Here is a 17,599-nt window from a genome sequence, read left to right as displayed (position 1 = left end):
CAGCAACTTCGAACAGCCATTGAACAGGAATGGGACAACATTCCACAAGGCCACAATGAACAGCCTGATCTATGTGAAGGAGATGTGTTGTGCTGCATGAAGCAAATGGTGGTCACACCAGATACTGACTGATTTTCTCATCCACGCCCCTACCTGTTTTTTAAGGTATCTGGGACCAGCGGATGCATATCTGTATTCCCAGTCATGTGAAATCCATGGATTAGTGCCTAATGAATTTATTTAAATTCAATGATTTCCTTATATGAACTGTAACTCATTCAAATCTTTTAAATTGTTGCATGTTGTATTTATATTTTTGTTTTATTTTCTTAGTATACAAAACTTTAAGAACGTAGACTGACCAGGTGAAAGCAATGATCCCTTACTGATGTCACTTGTTAAATCCATTTCAATCAGTGAAAAATAGGGGAAGGGTTGGGGAGAATTGAAGGACCATGAATGTAATAAGAAACCTTAGGTGCTGACTTAAGGCCAGTAGCCTTATATAATAGAAAATAGCCTAACACCATAAATGAGTAATACTAATAAACAGCTAATTGCTAACAGTCATAACAAAATGCTCATGCATTCCAATGCAAAATGCTAACAGTAGTGCTGACGCTAGCGGGAGCGCGAGTTAGCTAACAACTAGCTAACAACTCAACACACAGTAATTATGCACAATAGACCAAGAAACTTAGCTCCACATAATATGACACAGATGCACGCACAATAAACATCACACATACAGGTATCCAGTCCACAGGAGGAAAAGTTCAGCAGGAGGGAAACTGTGGAAGAGCTCATCAGGATAGGAAAAGCACCTTTCTGACCACACAGCATGCTGCGGTCATAGACTAACTGAATCTGAAGTCATGGGAACCAAGGCTATTGATAGGCTGAACGAGATGTGGTGATACGTTTTTAGTGTGACCTTGACCAATAAGAAATTAACAAAAATGGGGGTCGTCTGAATAGGAGACTAAGCTGACCGACTAGAACTAACTTGAAGGGAAGGCAATAATCAGCCGACTAAAGCTGACCGTTTTAACAATCAGTGTAGATGAAGGGGAGGAGATAGATTAAAGAAGGATTTTTAAGCCTTGAGAGAATTGAGATATGGATTGTGAATGTGTGCCATTTGGAGGGTGAATGCGCAAGACAAAATATTGAAGTGCATTTTAAAGGGGTATGGTAGTAGGTGCCAGATGCACCGGTTTATGTCAAGAACGGCAACACTGCTGGGTTTTTCACGCACATCAGTTTCCCGTGTGTATCAACAATGGTCCACCACCCAAAGGACATCCAACCAACTTGACACAACTGTGGGAAGCATTGGAGTCAACATGGGCCAGTATCCCTATGGATCACTTTCGACACCTCCATGCTCCGACAAATTGAGGCTGTTCAGAGGGCAAAAGGGGGGTTGCAACACAATATTAGGAGGATTTTCCTAATGTTTAGTATACTCAGTGTGTATATATACGGCTCAAAAAATAAAGGGAACACTTAAACAACACATCCTAGATCTGAATGAAATAAATAATCTTATTAAATACTTTTTCTTTACATAGTTGAATGTGCTGACAACAAAATCACACAAAAAGAATCAATGGAAATCCAATTTATCAACCCATGGAGGTCTGGATTTGGAGTCACACTCAAAATTAAAGTGGAAAACCACACTACAGGCTGATCCAACTTTGATGTAATGTCCTTAAAACAAGTCAAAATGAGGCTCAGTAGTGTGTGTGGCCTCCACGTGCCTGTATGACCTCCCTACAACGCCTGGGCATGCTCCTGATGAGGTGGCGGATGGTCTCCTGAGGGATCCCCTCCCAGACCTGGACTAAAGCATCCACCAACTCCTGGACAGTCTGTGGTGCAACGTGGCGTTGGTGGATGGAGCGAAACATGATGTCCCAGATGTGCTCAATTGGATTCAGGTTTGGGGAACGGGCGGGCCAGTCCATAGCATCAATGCCTTCCTCTTGCAGGAACTGCTGACACACTCCAGCCACATGAGGTCTAGCATTGTCTTGCATTAGGAGGAACCCAGGGCCAACCGCACCAGCATATGGTCTCACAAGGGGTCTGAGGATCTCATCTCGGTACCTAATGGCAGTCAGGCTACCTCTGGCGAGCACATGGAGGGCTGTGCGGCCCCCAAAGAAATGCCACCCCACACCATGACCGACCCACCGCCAAACCGGTCATGCTGGAGGATGTTGCAGGCAGCAGAACGTTCTCCACGGCGTCTCCAGACTCTGTCACGTCTGTCACGTGCTCAGTGTGAACCTGCTTTCATCTGTGAAGAGCACAGGGCGCCAGTGGCGAATTTGCCAATCTTGGTGTTCTCTGGCAAATGCCAAACGTCCTGCACGGTGTTGGGCTGTAAGCACAACCCCCACCTGTGGACGTCGGGCCCTCATACCACCCTCATGGCGTCTGTTTCTGACCATTTGAGCAGACACATGCACATTTGTGGCCTACTGGAGGTCATTTTGCAGGGCTCTGGCAGTGCTTCTCCTGCTCCTCCTTGCACAAAGGCGGAGGTAGCGGTCCTGCTGCTGGGTTGTTGCCCTCCTACGGCCTCCTCCACGTCTCCTGATGTACTGGCCTGTCTCCTGGTAGCGCCTCCATGCTCTGGACACTACGCTGACAGACACAGCAAACCTTCTTGCCACAGCTCGCATTGATGTGCCATCCTGGATGAGCTGCACTACCTGAGCCACTTGTGTGGGTTGTAGACTCCGTCTCATGCTACCACTAGAGTGAAAGCACCGCCAGCATTCAAAAGTGACCAAAACATCAGCCAGGAAGCATAGGAACTGAGAAGTGGTCTGTGGTCCCCACCTGCAGAACCACTCCTTTATTGGGGGTGTCTTGCTAATTGCCTCTAATTTCCACCTGTTGTCTATTCCATTTGCACAACAGCATGTGCAATTTATTGTCAATTAGTGCTGCTTCCTAAGTGGACAGTTTGATTTCACAGAAGTGTGATTGACTTTGAGTTACATTGTGTTGTTTAAGTGTTCCCTTTATTTTTTTGAGCAGTGTATATATATATACACCAGTCAAAAGTTTGGACACACCTACTCATTCAAGGGTTTTTCTTTATTTGTACTATTTTCTACATTGTAGAATAATGCTGAAGACATCAAAACTAAGAAATAACACATATGGACTCATGTAGTAACCATAAATGTGTTAAGCAAATATATTTTAGATTCTTAAAAAATTAGCCTTGATGACAGCTTTGCACACTCTTGGCATTCCCTCAACCAACTTAATGAGGAATGCTTTTCCAACAGTCTTGAAGGTGTTCCCACATATTCTGAGCACTTGTTGGCTTGTTTTCCTTCACTCTGCAGTCCAACTCATCCCAAACCATCTCAATTGGAGGTTGACTGATTGTGGAAGCCAGGTCATCTGATGCAGCACTCCATCACTCTCCTTCTTGGTCAAATAGTCATTACTCAGTTTGGCCGGGCGGCCAGCTCTAGGAAGTCTTGGTGGTTCCAAACTTCTTCCATTTAAGAATGATGGAGGCTACTGTGTTCTTGGGGACCTTCAATGCTGCAGAAATGTTTTGGTACCCTTCCCCAGATCTGTGCCTCGACACAATCCTGTCTCGGAGCTCTACGGACAATTCCTTCGACCTCATGGCTTGGTTTTTGCTCTGACATGCATTGTCAACTGTGGGACCTTATATAGACAGGTGTGTGCTTTTCCAAATCATGTCCAATCAATTGAATTTACCACAGGTGGACCACAAGTGGACTCATCTCAAGGATGATCAATGGAGACAGGATGCACCTGAACTCAATTTCAAGTCTCATAGCAAAGGGTCTGAATACTTATGTAAATAAGGTATTTCTGTTTCTGTCTAAAAACCTATTTTCGCTTTGTCATTTTGAAAATGTAGTGGTAATATTTCATTCAGTACAGAAATGTGTAGGTGGCTTAACTTACCCTGTCCCGCAGCTCAACTTACCCCGTACCCAGGGTAAGTTGTGCCAAGAGACCACGTTTTTTGGACAAGCTATGTTTTCAAAACTGTAATGTTTACATGAATTCTGATTATTTCCAGGGATACATAACATCCTGAAATATACAGTACCAGTCAAAAGTTTGCCTATATTGGAATATTGAAGACATCAAAACTATGACATAACACATACGGAATCATGTAGTAACCAAAAAAGTCAAAATATCAAAATATATTTTATATATTCCACAAATGAACTTTTAACAAGGCACACCTGTTAATTGAAATGCATTCCAGGTGACTACCTCATGAAGCTGGTTGAGAGAATGCCAAGAGTTTGCAAAGCTGTCATCAAGGCAAAGGGTGGCTACTTTGAAGAATCTAAAATCTAAAATATATTTTGATTTGTTTCACACTTTTTTGTTTACTACATGATTCCATATGTGTTATTTCTGATGTCTTCACTATTATTCTACAATGTAGAAAATAGTCAAATTAAATAAAAACCCTTCAATGAGTAGGTGTGTCCACCTTTGACTGGTACTGTATGTAGAGACTGCATGTTTGTTAGAAAGAATACCATATTTCCCTTGACGGAGTGATGCTTAATGTAAAAAATAGCTTAACTTACCCCACTGTCCCCTACAGTTGTGTGCAGAATTACACCACTGGACACTAACGGGAATTCAACTTAAATTTTAAAAAAAAGAACCATGTCGTTTGATTTAAGTTAAAAGTTGGGTGAAAAAAAGAGAAACATCACAGAAATTCCCTTAAATTGATGAAGTTTTGCAAATCCAATCAGTTTTCAACGTTGATTCAAAATCATCAAATTGCATTTCCTAAATGAAATTACATGTAAACAATGTTTATTCAACCATTTTGTGGTCATTGGGTTCCACTGCAGTCCTGAAACAAAATCCCCAAGGAAAATAACGTTTGTTTTGTTAGGTATAGCATCCTAACTAATAATTCATTTCCAGGACTTGCAGATAATCAGCACAGATGATAACCAGGTGGTGGCAGCAGTGCAGGATTGGCACCAGAATGACTCCTACAACTTGTACATGTCAGAGGCCCGCGGTCTCTTCTTCACTCTGGCCCTGGAGAACGTAGTGAGCAGTGGGGGACCAGAGGGCAACGTTATGATAGACCTCTATGAGGTATGTAGCAATGGCTTAGTTAGAATGCCATCCCTGTTTGTATGCACACTACCACTTCTGACAAGAGGTCTCAACCTTTATGGCACAGATGGTACTGGAGTGCCCTTGCCCTGTAACAGCTGGGCATCTTTTTGAAGCCTCGATCCTGGCTGTTCCCCGTTATTTCATATGTCAGTAACTTAAGCGAACACGTACTGTACATCAGTCATGAAGAACTGCCATATTCAAGTATGCAGCTTTATTAGCATATATTAGCATACATTCACTCATACAATATCAGATCATTATAATCTACATCTATGAAGTATAGAGTTTTGTTAGCCATTAACTAGCAGGTCCATGCGTAACCAAGATGATCTCATTTTATAAGGTACAGTATGTAGCATTGTTACGTTAGCACATTTACAGGTCTACACACAATAATTCTTGATTCACTTCTACTATATCAACTTCAGCTACTGTAGAACCTGCACCCATATCTGTCTTCACTGACCGCTAGGTATAGCACTATTGACAACCTTACAAAGCAATGCCTACCCACACATGTAATCAGCGTTGATTACCTTCCCTCTGAACTAGCAGTAAAAGCTACTCATGTAATTACGTTAATACAACCATACAGCCTAGATAGCTATCAGCAACGATTATACTCATTGCTCATTGTCTCCATTAAAACGAGAATACGTGTTGAAGCTCACAGGACCAAACACACTGACTGTGAACCCTTTTTGTAAATGCACTCTGAATATGTAGAGGAGATGGCTTATCCAGTAATGCTACGAACGGTCATAGACATTTCTTGATACAAAATGTGTGCACTCTGGATTGAGGAGCAGGATGTACTGGAGTGAGTGCTGTGTGAGTGCAGTGCATGCATCTCCGTTTGTAAATACAAAGAAATAGAAATGTCTTTGGGCTCCGCCATATGTTGTTTTCACTCTGCAGAGACCCACAGATGGTCCAAAGTAGTGCTCCCTGTCAGAAATGCTATCGCGTTCCACCTCAAAACTAAGGCTTCAGCTTTACTTATGTTTGAATCATTTACAGTTGAAGCTTTTGACCCTCAATATTTTTTCATGTCTCTGTTCCTAGGTAGCAGGGATAAAAGGGGTGTTCTTGTCAAATAAAGTTGTCGAGAACGAAGTGAAAACATTTATCACTTACAATAAGGGGCGAGACTGGCGTCTTCTACATGCACCTACCACTGATCTGAGCGGTACCAGACTCTACTGTGTACAGGTGAGTTTGCATTTGCAAGTGAGCAATATCTGAAAACGTGTAACAGTTTTGGTCTATAAACCACCTTATGTCTTTTTGTTTTGGTATTTTTTTAGCCCTATTGTTCATTGCACCTGCATCTCCATGTGTCTGACAACCCGTACACGTCTGGAAACATAGTCAGCAAAGAATCAGCTCCAGGAATTATAATAGCATCAGGTAAGCACTATTTGATACATTTTGTTTTTTTTTAGCAATGCCCACAAGGACCTCTGCTCTCCCTCAGAGGGGTATAGAACAAAGCAGGATCAATTACTTAGCCAGCTAACTTTGATAAACAACCAGAAATAGCTATAGATTTTCTGGTTCATTAAGAAAGATAAACTTAGATATGTATTTTAGGTTGTTGAGTCAATTTGACCATGCCCATTTCAAGCTTATCTTTCCAAAAAATATAATATTATTTCCAAATAATTAAATAATTAGTCAAGTTAACTGGCTAACTCCTTGATCCTGCTTTGTAGTATACCCCTATGGTTCCCAATTTGCAGTTTTTACACAACTCTTGCACTTTGCTCTTTTTCCACCGTTAAAGACCCATGTTATTTTGCTGGCATTCTGCCTTAAAACCATTTGGTCAGATCTGTTTGCACTGTGAAATTGATCACAGTATGCCTGCACATCTATACTCACAGATGGTTGACAAAAACAGATATTGAAGAAAAGATTGGAATGTCTGAATGTCTCAGTAAATACTCACCTTTTAGGAGAGCTGTAGCCTGATCCAGTGTGTATGCATCTTTATTTTTATTTAATTGTGCATTAAACATATTGTAATGTGGGTTGAGAAGGCATAAAATGAAAGTTCATCATTTTTCAATGTGTTTACACTGTAACTATGCTATACCTTCTACATCAAGGTACCATTGGGCCTGAGCTGACCGCCAATAATGTCAGCATTTTCATCACCTCAGATGCTGGCAACACTTGGAGAGAGGTACTGTGATTGAAAGAGACAGGCGCCACTGAAGCGTGACACAAAATCAAGACGACAGACACATTGATCTTTTCCTCTATCGGCTTATGACTCAATCATTTGGAGGAGGGAGCAAACTCTGAATGAATGATGCATGATAAAGATTGACATTACCCTTGATCATGCACCACGGGCAGTTATTATTATTTTCCTATACAGCTTCTTAGGAGCTGTTTTATTTGATGAGCCCTCTTAAATGTATTTTTATATATAATATGTTGCATGTGCTGTGTTGCTGTGTTTCATGTGCTATGTAACTGTGTTGCATGATATAGTAGAATAGTAGTATAGTCATGAAATATTATGCTCTATTACTCATCAAAAGTATACATGAACGTTATGTACATCTCTGACCTCTGTGAAAATGTGATGAAATCCTTTCCCTGTTTGTAGGTATTTGAGGAGGAGTATAGCATCCTCTTTCTTAACCAGGGCGGTGCCCTAGTGGCCATTCGACACACACCTCTCCCCATCAGACACATTTGGTATTTTTTCCTTTAACATTCAACTTCGTGCACACTGTTAAATGATCAACATTGATTTACGTTTGTCTATTTAAATGTTTTATGGACTTTATTATGTACAGATGTTGGATCTTAATTTGAGCCAGTTTACTAAAGCAGGAAAATAATCCTTCAGCAACATGAAATGTGAATTATTATGTGGATTGTACTGAACTGACATTTTTTTGTAGGGATTGATACATTTTCCGTAAGGGAAAATCAAGTCAGAAATGTCTAAATGGAAATTACAAACATCAGAAGCCTTTTTAAACCTCAAATACACTGCATTGCACAAATGTTCTCCTGCAACAGGGTGATCAAATGAATTACAGTACAATCTATTCTATGCACAGTGAGGGGTCCACATGTATGAGAGACAACATGTTGTTTCTCCATCCAGGTTGAGCTTTGATGAGGGAAGACACTGGAACAAATTCAGCTTTACCTCCTCTCCTCTCTATGTAGACGGAGTCTTAGGAGAGCCAGGGGAGGACACCCTCATCATGACGTAAGAATCAAAACAAATGCCATATGGAAATAGTATGTACTTTGCAATGCACTGAAAGATTATTGGATGTTTGGAGAAAAAAAAAGTTTGTTTCTATTTTGTCTTTGTGGTTGCAAACATCCCTTGTGCCCAGCTGTGGTAGCCTTTTTTTCTTGCACTTCTACAATCGTGGCCAAAGGTTTTGAGAATGACACAAATATACATTTTCACAATGTCTGCTGCCTTAGTTTGTATGATGGCAATTTGCATATACTCCAGAATGTTATGAAGAGTGATCAGATGAATTGCAATTAATTGCAAAGTCCCTCTTTGCCATGCAAATGAACTGAATCCCCCCAAAACATTTCCACTGCATTTCAGCCCTTCCACAAAAGGACCAGCTGACATCATGTCAGTGATTCTCTCGTTAACACAGGTGTGAGTGTTGACGAGGACAAGGCTGGAGATCACCCTGTCATGCTGATTGAGTTCGAATAACAGACTAGAAGCTTCAAAAGAAGGGTGGTGCTTGGAATCATTGTTCTTCCTCTGTCAATCATGGTTACCTGCAAGGAAACACGTGCCGTCATCATTGCTTTTCTAAAAAGGGCTTCACAGGCAAGGATATTGCTGCCAGTAAGATTGCACCTAAATCAACCATTTATCGGATCATCGAGAACTTCAAGGAGAGCGGTTCAATTGTTGTGAAGAAGGCTTCAGGGCGCCCAAGAAAGTCCAGCAAGCGCCAGGACCGTCTCCTAAAGTTGATTCAGCTGCAGGATTGGGGCACCACCAGTACAGAGCTTGCTCAGGAATGGCAGCAGGCAGTTGTGAGTGTATCTACACACACAGTGAGGCAAAGACTTTGGGAGGATGGCCTGGTGTTAAGAAGGGCAGCAAAGAAGCCACTTCTCTCCAGGAAAAATATCAGGGACAGACTGATATTCTGCAAAAGGTACAGGGATTGGACTGCTGAGGACTGGGGTAAAGTCATTTTCTCTGATGAATCCCCTTTCCGATTGTTTGGGGCATCCGGAAAAAAGCTTGTCCGGAGAAGACAAGGTGAGCGCCACCATAAGTCCTGTGTCATGCCAACAGTAAAGCATCCTGAGACCATTCATGTGTGGGGTTGCTTCTCAGCCAAGGGAGTGGGCTCACTCACAATTTTGCCTAAGAACACAGCCATGAATAAAGAATGGTACCAACACATCCCCCGAGAGCAACTTCTCCCAACCATCCTGGAACAGTTTGGTGACGAACAATGCCTTTTCCAGCACGATGGAGCACCTTGCCATAAGGCAAAAGTGATAACTAAGTGGCTCGGGGAACAAAACATCGATATTTTGGGTCCATGGCCAGGAAACTCCCCAGACCTTAATTCCATTGAGAACTTGTGGTCAATCCTCAAGAGGCGGGTGGACAAACAAAATCCCACAAATTATGACAAACTCCAAGCATTGATTATGCAAGAATGGGCTGCCATCAGTCAGGATGTGGCCCAGAAGTTAATTGACAGCATGCCAGGGCGGATTGCAGAGGACTTGAAAAAGAAGGGTCAACACTGCAAATATTGACTCTTTGCATCATCTTCATGTAATTGTCAATAAAAGCCTTTGACACTTATGAAATGCTTGTAATTATACTTCAGTATTCCATAGTAACATCTGACAAAAATATCTAAAGACACTGAAGCAGCAAACTTTGTTAAAATGTATATTTGTGTCATTCTCCAAACTTTTGGCCACGACTGTATGCAATTTTTTTTGTTGTTGTTGCTAATAACCCTTTTTTCCTCCCTTTTTTCTCATGCCTGACTTTTTGTGTTTGCAGAATATTTGGCCATTTCAGCCATCGTTCTGAATGGCAGCTCGTCAAGATTGACTTCAGGCCCATCTTCAACAGAAGGTGCACCACAGACGACTATCAGACCTGGCAGTTACACAATGACGTAAGAGCAACCATTTTGATACATTTATAATGGCTTTGGGGACCTTGGTTCGACGGAATACATCTGCTCAAGCTTATTCTTCTACATTGACAGAATTAAGATAAACATGTCCTATCTCACCCAATTGTCTATCTCAAATTTGTCTGAATATTATGGCTATTTTCTGTGTATTAACTTCCAGATAACAAAGTATAAGTTATACACATTTTCATGTACTATAATGAATTTTTTAACTCCATCAATCAGTGTCTTTCCTTTGAAGCCGTTAAATAAAAAAGGAAGTCAATTCTGAAATGTTAATAGTTAATTATTCAAATAATGCATTATTTCTCACAGGGTAAAGTCTGCATCATGGGAGTGAAGAGAATCTTCCAGAATCTGAAGCCCGACGCCAGATGTGTCAAAACCAAAGATCAGTACATCTCCCAGATGTCAGACTCCTGTCCATGCACTGAGGCTGACTTTGAGTGGTGAGGAGCCTACTGCCTGCTACTGTCGCTTATTTAACATTCAATTCAATTCCATACAGTCTTTATTAATCCTTTTAGCTGCAATTTAAAAAGGCGCCGTTGGAGCACAATAACACAATTGCAGACTGTTGGTAACCATTTATCTCCATTATGAAGGAGAAGTTTCACAACCTTCATCATACATTTCTGTGATCTGTTGGGTCTGTCTAGGTACATATTTGTAGTAGGGACACTCCCCATAAGAACGCTCTTCTGGTTTTGCTGGAAGGAATCGTGAAAGATCGTTAGGCGCTGCTAGTTGCATGGCTGGGTCGTTCGAGGGTGCAAGCATCAGGTTTATGGGGTTGTCCACATTTCCAGCACCGTCGTTTATCCTTGATCCATTTAACAATCTGTCCTGTGTTCAACTTCTTGAACTCTGAACATGAGTTGAGATTTTGTTACGTGTTGTCACAGTGATGAGAGAATGGCTAGGGTTTGGAAGGGGTCTTGGATTGAGCAGGCTCCTAGGAGCTTGGATATTCACTGATGTTAAGGATTGAAGCGGCTCTCTCCTTTGGTCTAGTGGAGGCATGTTGGTCATTCTTAACTGTCACATTGGTAGAGGGCCACATCTCTGCTTGATGATATATGCTTAGCCTTGGACTTCTTCTGGATCCTGGCTGTCAAGTCAGGTAAGGCGTACATTTGGCCTGTCCAATACTGTGGTCAAAACTGTACTCCACAAATTAATCTTGGTAGTCCTGTGGCATCTTGCTCAAGAGCGGGTTGACATGGGAAACAAATCTCAGCTCGTAGCTGTTCTGAGTCACTCTCTCTTCCGCTCTCAAAATGGGGCAATGATGACTTTGAGATGCTGTATAATGAGGCAATTAGCTGTTTCATACCTGGTCATGGGGCAGGTGGTGGAACCATGCTGGAGCGGGGTGAGTAACCAGTTGCTGGTCCAGGGTACCATGGATAGGCAGGGAGAAGTGGATATGATTCACCGTAGGCTCAAATTTCCTCAAGGTTGGTGTCTCGCTGTGCTACCTGTGGTGCCTGTTCTGCCTGAGGTGCCTGTTCTGCCTGTGGTGCCTGTTCTGCTGGTGGGAAAGGCACAAAGGTGTCACAAGGTGTGTGGAGGGACCCGTCAGATAGTGCTGGAGAGGTGCTCCTGGAGGTATCATCTTCCTCTTCATCGTTAAGGAAAGATGAGGCGAGCTTGAATAGCTCCAGCTCATTCTCTATTTTATTTATGCTTTCTCCTGGAGCCACAGATTTTGTTCCATTTACTGCTGAGCTTTTCTGGCCTGGGAGTCTAAACCTTCACAATCCATGTTGGCACTGTAATTTTCATCTAGCTGAAGCTCCATGAGATTTATTTTCTCCTCCAACATAGCTGCTTGGAGGTTAGAAAGGCCTGGGAATTGGCTCACCGAGTGGGCACTAGATCTGGAGCTGGGCACACTGCTCTTTGTTAGTATATCTGCTTAACTACTCCATCGTCCTTGTCAGAGCAGTGCCTGTGTTGAGGCTAGGCATTGATCTTGGTGAGCGAGGTATTCAACTGCGTAGTCAGTCAGGTGTACTGGGGAATGTCTCTCTCTCAGAATACAGGGCCGCACAGATGGGTCAGGTGTGTCCATACGTGCTGCTTCCATATTTTTGCGTGATTACTCAATCCAGCTCTAAAGGACCATGAAGTAGAGGATGGTGCCTCTGGAAATCATGACTGGTGTGAGTACGTGTACAGATGTAGAATCATTATTTTAATTTTAATTCAGCAGGAAAATAATCCTGCGGCAACAGGACATGTGAATTATTATGTGGGTTATACTTAATGGACTTTTTTGTAGGGGTTGATCCATTTTTTGTAAGGGTAAATCAAGTCTGAAATGTCAAAGTGTAAATTACAAGCTTTAGAAGCCTTTTTAAAAATAAAATACACTACAAGTTTGCATTTCCTGCTTTGCAGGAAAATTCTCAGCAACAAAAGAGGGATCAAACTAAGATCCTACATCTGTAGATATGTAGATTGTGTTAGAGAGCGTTAGCAGTTCCTCAGTTAATAAAGCTCTATAACCTTGCAGGTTAACTTAAATGTTCAGACGTCTTTGCCATATCATTCAGCCATGATTATCCAATTAAACTGTGTTTTATTTATACAAGCTCCATATCCATACTGTGTGTCAGGAAAAAATAAACAAGAATGGTATCAATACATGACAGGTTAGAATAAGACACTAATTAGTAATAACAGACAAGATAAACAGTTCCCAATAATACAAATGACTCAAATGAGATACAGATAGCTAGCAAGATGAAGCTAAACAGGGGCATCAGTTGAGTATGGCAGGGTATGGCAGTCGACTCAAGACCAAAAATGTAAAAGGAGACTTCAAAAAAAGCAGTTTAAATTTGTTCCAATCCCGATCAAAATTCAATGTCTGTTTAGCGTATTGGGTAGCTGGCTTTAGGACCATGCGGAGCATCGCTCGGAGAGAAGCCTGTGCCTTTCTATTACTTTAAGAAAGCAGAGAGCAGAGACAGTGCAAACAGTTTGCTTTGCCGGTCGGCCGTTTAGGCAGTGCGCTAATTGTTTTGATTTTGATGTTGACATTTGAACTCGGCCTTAAAGGAAAGGTTCACCCACTTTGAATGTTCTATTGTTTTTGTGGATCTCTGAGTGATGTTCTATTGATTCCCTGGGTCATGTCATGTTTTCATGTGTATCTGAGTTATTGGCGTTCAAGCAGACAAAAATCTGGTCGGTATGACGTAGCACTGTGGTAAAGTCGCTCTCACTACAGTGGAGGTTAATAGGAATACGACTTTTAGGTCGCGAAAACTTCTATCTTACATGTCAGATTTCAATACTGGCCAATGTCATAACTCGGGAGGTTGTCTTCTCTCGAATGAGCCATTGATCATATTTTTGTGATATTCCTACCTCGAGAATAGTGCAATTTATTGCTTTGTCATTATGGGGTATTGTGTGTAGATTGATGATGAAAATAGAATAAGGCTGTAATGTAACAACATTTTGAAAAAGTCAAGGGGTCTGAAACTTTCTGAAGGAACTGTATAATCTAAAAGGGAGTAGACTGAGAGTCGAGGACCACTTTATGTGTACAGAAGCCCTGTTTACACTATGTGCTACCATGCGTCCTTAGTCCTGATCTTGTCCACATTCTGATTGTGCCTCAATTCATCGGGGCATGGACTCTACAAGGTGTCAAAAGCGTTCCACAGGGATGTTGGCCCATTTTGACTCCAATGCTTCCCACAGTTGTGTCAAGTTGGCTAGAAGTCCCTTGGGGGGTGGACCAATCTTGATACAAATGGAAAGCTGTTGAGTTTGAAAAACCCAGCAGCGTTGCAGTTCTTGACACACTCTTGACATATTCTTTTCTCTTGCCCATTTATCCTCTGATTGGCACACATACACAATCCATATCTCAATTGTCTCAAGGCTTAAAAATGATTCTTTAACCTGTCTCTTCCCCTTCATCTACATTGATTGAAGTGTATATTTAAGAAGTTACATCAATAAGATATTGATGTAACTTTCACCTGGATTCACCTGGTCAGTCTGTCATGGAAATAGCAGGTGTTCTTAATGTTTTGTTCACTCAGTGTAAGTGTAAACAGACAAGATAAGGACAAGATCAGGATGAAGGACGCGTTTAGCTCCAGGTATAAACAGGTTTTCAGGTATAAACAATGCACCTCCTGTGTCATTACCTGATGATGGTCTCAGTGAACTCATACTCAGTAAAGTAGAATCTATTCCACCCACAAAATAGGGGAGGCTTATGCATGTAGAAAGGTCTCAGGATGTTGAGTGTGCTTGAATGTCAGAATTTGAAGAGCTGTATGTGTGTGTGTTTTGTGTGTGTGTGCTTGTGGGTCTTGATGAAGGGTCTGCACTCCACTCATCAATATGCTGTCATTTGTTTACTGGAGCAAACCTTTTAATTCCTGCTAACATACTTTGAAAGGTTCACTGACATCTGCCCATCAATCAAGTTTATACGATATTTGTTTATATAACATTTTCTTACAGAGTTCCAAAGCCAGTAAACATACACTATATATACTGTACAAAAAATCGTGGATTTGGCTATTTCAGCCACCTCTGTTGCTGACAGGTGTCTAAAATCGAGCACACAGCCATGCAATCTCCAAAGACAAACATTGGCAGTGGAATGGCCTTACTGTGACTCAGTGACTTTCAACTTGTGCACCGTCATAGGATGCCACCTTTCCAACAGGTCAATTCATAAATTACTGCCCTGCTAGAGCTGCCAACTGTAAGTGCTGATATTGTGAAGTGGAAATGTCTAGGAGCAACAACGGCTCAGCCGCGAAGTGGTAGGCCACACAAGCTCACAGAACGGGACCGCCGAGTGCTGTAGCGCGTAGCATGTAAAAATCATCTGTCTTCGGTTGTAACACTCACTGCTGACTTCCAAACTGTCTCTGGAAGCAAAGTCAGCGCAACAAGTGTTCGTCATGAAATGGGCTTCCATGGCCGAGCAGCCGCACACAAGCCTAAGCTCACCATGCACAATGCCAAGTGTCGGCTGGAGTGGTATAAAGCTCACCGCCATTGGACTCTGGAGCAGTGGAAATGCGTTCTCTGGAGTGATGAGTCACGCTTCACCATCTGGCAGTCCGACAGACGAATCTGCGTTTGGCGTTGCCAATAGAACACTACAATTCCCCCGTGCACAAAGCGAGGTCCATACATAAATGGTTTGTTGAGAACGGTGTGGAAGAATTTGACTGGCCTGCACAGAGCCCTGACATCAACTCCATCGAACACATTTGGGATGAATTGGAACGCCAATTGCGAGCCAGGCCTCAACGCCCAACATCAGTGCCCGACCTCACTAATGCTCTTGTGGCTGAATTGAAGCATATCCCCGTGGCAATGTTCCAACATCTAGTGGAGAGTCTTCCCAGAAGAGTGGAGGCTGTTATAGCAGCAAAGGGGGGGACCATCTCCATGTTAATGCCCATGATTTTGAAATGAGATGTTTGACGAGCAACTGTGTCCACAAACTCTTGGTCATGTAGTGTATTTAGACATTTTAATTTCTTATGGTGATATTGATGTCGAACACGTCAAACATAACAGTATATCAAGCTAAGTAATGATTGGTGTTAAAAATCAAGGAAATAAAACAAATGAACCTTGAAAACAGACATCCACTTTCTATACTTCATCCATATTACTGACCTCGACCTGTAGCTTATTGATTTTTCTCACCCACCCCAAACAGTGATTATGGCTTTGAGAGGCAGAGTGATGGAGGATGCACTGCTGCCTTCTGGTTTGTTCCATCCTCCGTGTCCAGAGACTGCACCACCGGGGACAGCTTCCTAAACTCTACAGGGTATGGTAAATCCTTCTCCATTTAAAGTAATTCAGTAAAGTAGACAGAGTATTTCCTTGTTTTATTTCTTCTAGTTATTTCTGTCTGTATCTGTGTATGTTGTAGATACCGTAAGGCTCTGTCCAATAACTGCACTGCGGGAACCCTGGGGAAGTACCGCCTTAGGAGACAGAGGTGTCCCCACCAGGCCCCCAGAGGTCTGCAGCTGGTCACCAGTGAGGGAACACTCACAGCCACCCTGGGGGACAACGTGACCTTCCTGGTGTTTCTGGAGGAGGTAATGGCCTGGCATATTTCTTAGAGATCTAATCAAACTATTGAAAGCTACACCCATAGAAGAAAAGTTCCAAGAGGCTTCTTCAGCTGTCCCCATAGGAGAACCCTTTTTGGTTCCAGGTAGAACCCTTTTGGGTTCCATGTAGAATGGGTTTTACATGGAACCCAAAAGGTGTCTACCTGGAAACAAAAATGGTTCTCCTATGGTGACAGCTGAAGAACCCTTTTAGGTTCTATACTGAACAAAAATATAAACGCAACATGCAACAATGTCAAAAATGTTACTGAGTTACAGTTCATATATGGTAGTCAGTCAATTGAAATAAATTCATTAGGCCCTAATCTATGGATTTCACATGACTGGGAATACAGATATGCATCTGTTGGTCACAGATACCGTAACAAAAAAAGGTAGGCGTGTGGATCACAAAAACAGTCAGTGTCTGGTGTGACCACCATTTGCCTCATGCAGCACGATACATCTCCTTCACTTAGAGTTGATCACGTTGTTGTTTGTGGCCTGTTGAATGTTGTCCCACTCATCTTCAATGGCTGTGCGAGGTTGCTGGATATTGGCGGGAACTGGAAACACTGTCGTACATGTCGATCCAGAGCATCCCAAACGTGCTCAATGGGTGACATGTCTGGCGGGTATGCAGGCCATGGAAGAACTGGGACATTTTCTGCTTCCAGGAATTGTGTACAGATGCTTGCGACATGGGGCTGTGCATTATCCTGCTGAAACATGAGGTGATGGCGGCGGATGAATGGCACGACAACGGGCCTCAGGATCTCGTGACGGTATCTCTGTGCATTCAAACTGCCATCGATAAACAGCGATTGTGTTCGTTGTCTGTAGTTTATGCCTACCCGTACCATAACCCCACATCCACCATGGGGCACTGTGCTCACAACTTTGACAACAGCAAACTGCACGCCCACATGACACCATAAAGATGGTCTGCGGTAGTGAGGCCGGTTGAACGTACTGCCAAATTCTCTACAACGACGTTGGAGGCGGTTTATGGTAGAGCAATGTACATTAAATTCTCTGGCAACAGCTCTGGTGGACATTCCTGCTGTCAGCATGCCAATTGCACGCTCCCTCAAAACTTGAAACATC

General features: G+C 42.5%; 1 protein-coding gene across 1 annotated transcript in view; it reads left to right on the top strand.

Annotated features, from left to right (window-relative positions):
* LOC106577075 (VPS10 domain-containing receptor SorCS1) overlaps positions 1–17,599 on the top strand; it is a 50,880-nt gene that overhangs the window by 16,218 nt on the left and 17,063 nt on the right. Inside the window, exons 9-18 of the mRNA XM_045700854.1 lie at positions 4,975–5,154; positions 6,247–6,393; positions 6,489–6,591; positions 7,293–7,369; positions 7,802–7,893; positions 8,312–8,419; positions 10,229–10,346; positions 10,683–10,816; positions 16,087–16,200; positions 16,306–16,477. Of these exons, the coding sequence (XP_045556810.1) occupies positions 4,975–5,154; positions 6,247–6,393; positions 6,489–6,591; positions 7,293–7,369; positions 7,802–7,893; positions 8,312–8,419; positions 10,229–10,346; positions 10,683–10,816; positions 16,087–16,200; positions 16,306–16,477 (1,245 nt within the window). The remainder of the gene's footprint in view (positions 1–4,974; positions 5,155–6,246; positions 6,394–6,488; positions 6,592–7,292; positions 7,370–7,801; positions 7,894–8,311; positions 8,420–10,228; positions 10,347–10,682; positions 10,817–16,086; positions 16,201–16,305; positions 16,478–17,599) is intronic.

The sequence above is a fragment of the Salmo salar genome, chromosome 18 (genome assembly GCF_965601325.2).
Source record: "Salmo salar chromosome 18, fSalSal1, whole genome shotgun sequence".
Classification (NCBI taxonomy): domain Eukaryota; kingdom Metazoa; phylum Chordata; class Actinopteri; order Salmoniformes; family Salmonidae; genus Salmo; species Salmo salar.
The sequence above is the reverse complement of the archived record's forward strand: the minus strand, read 5'-3'. Positions and strand labels throughout refer to the sequence as shown.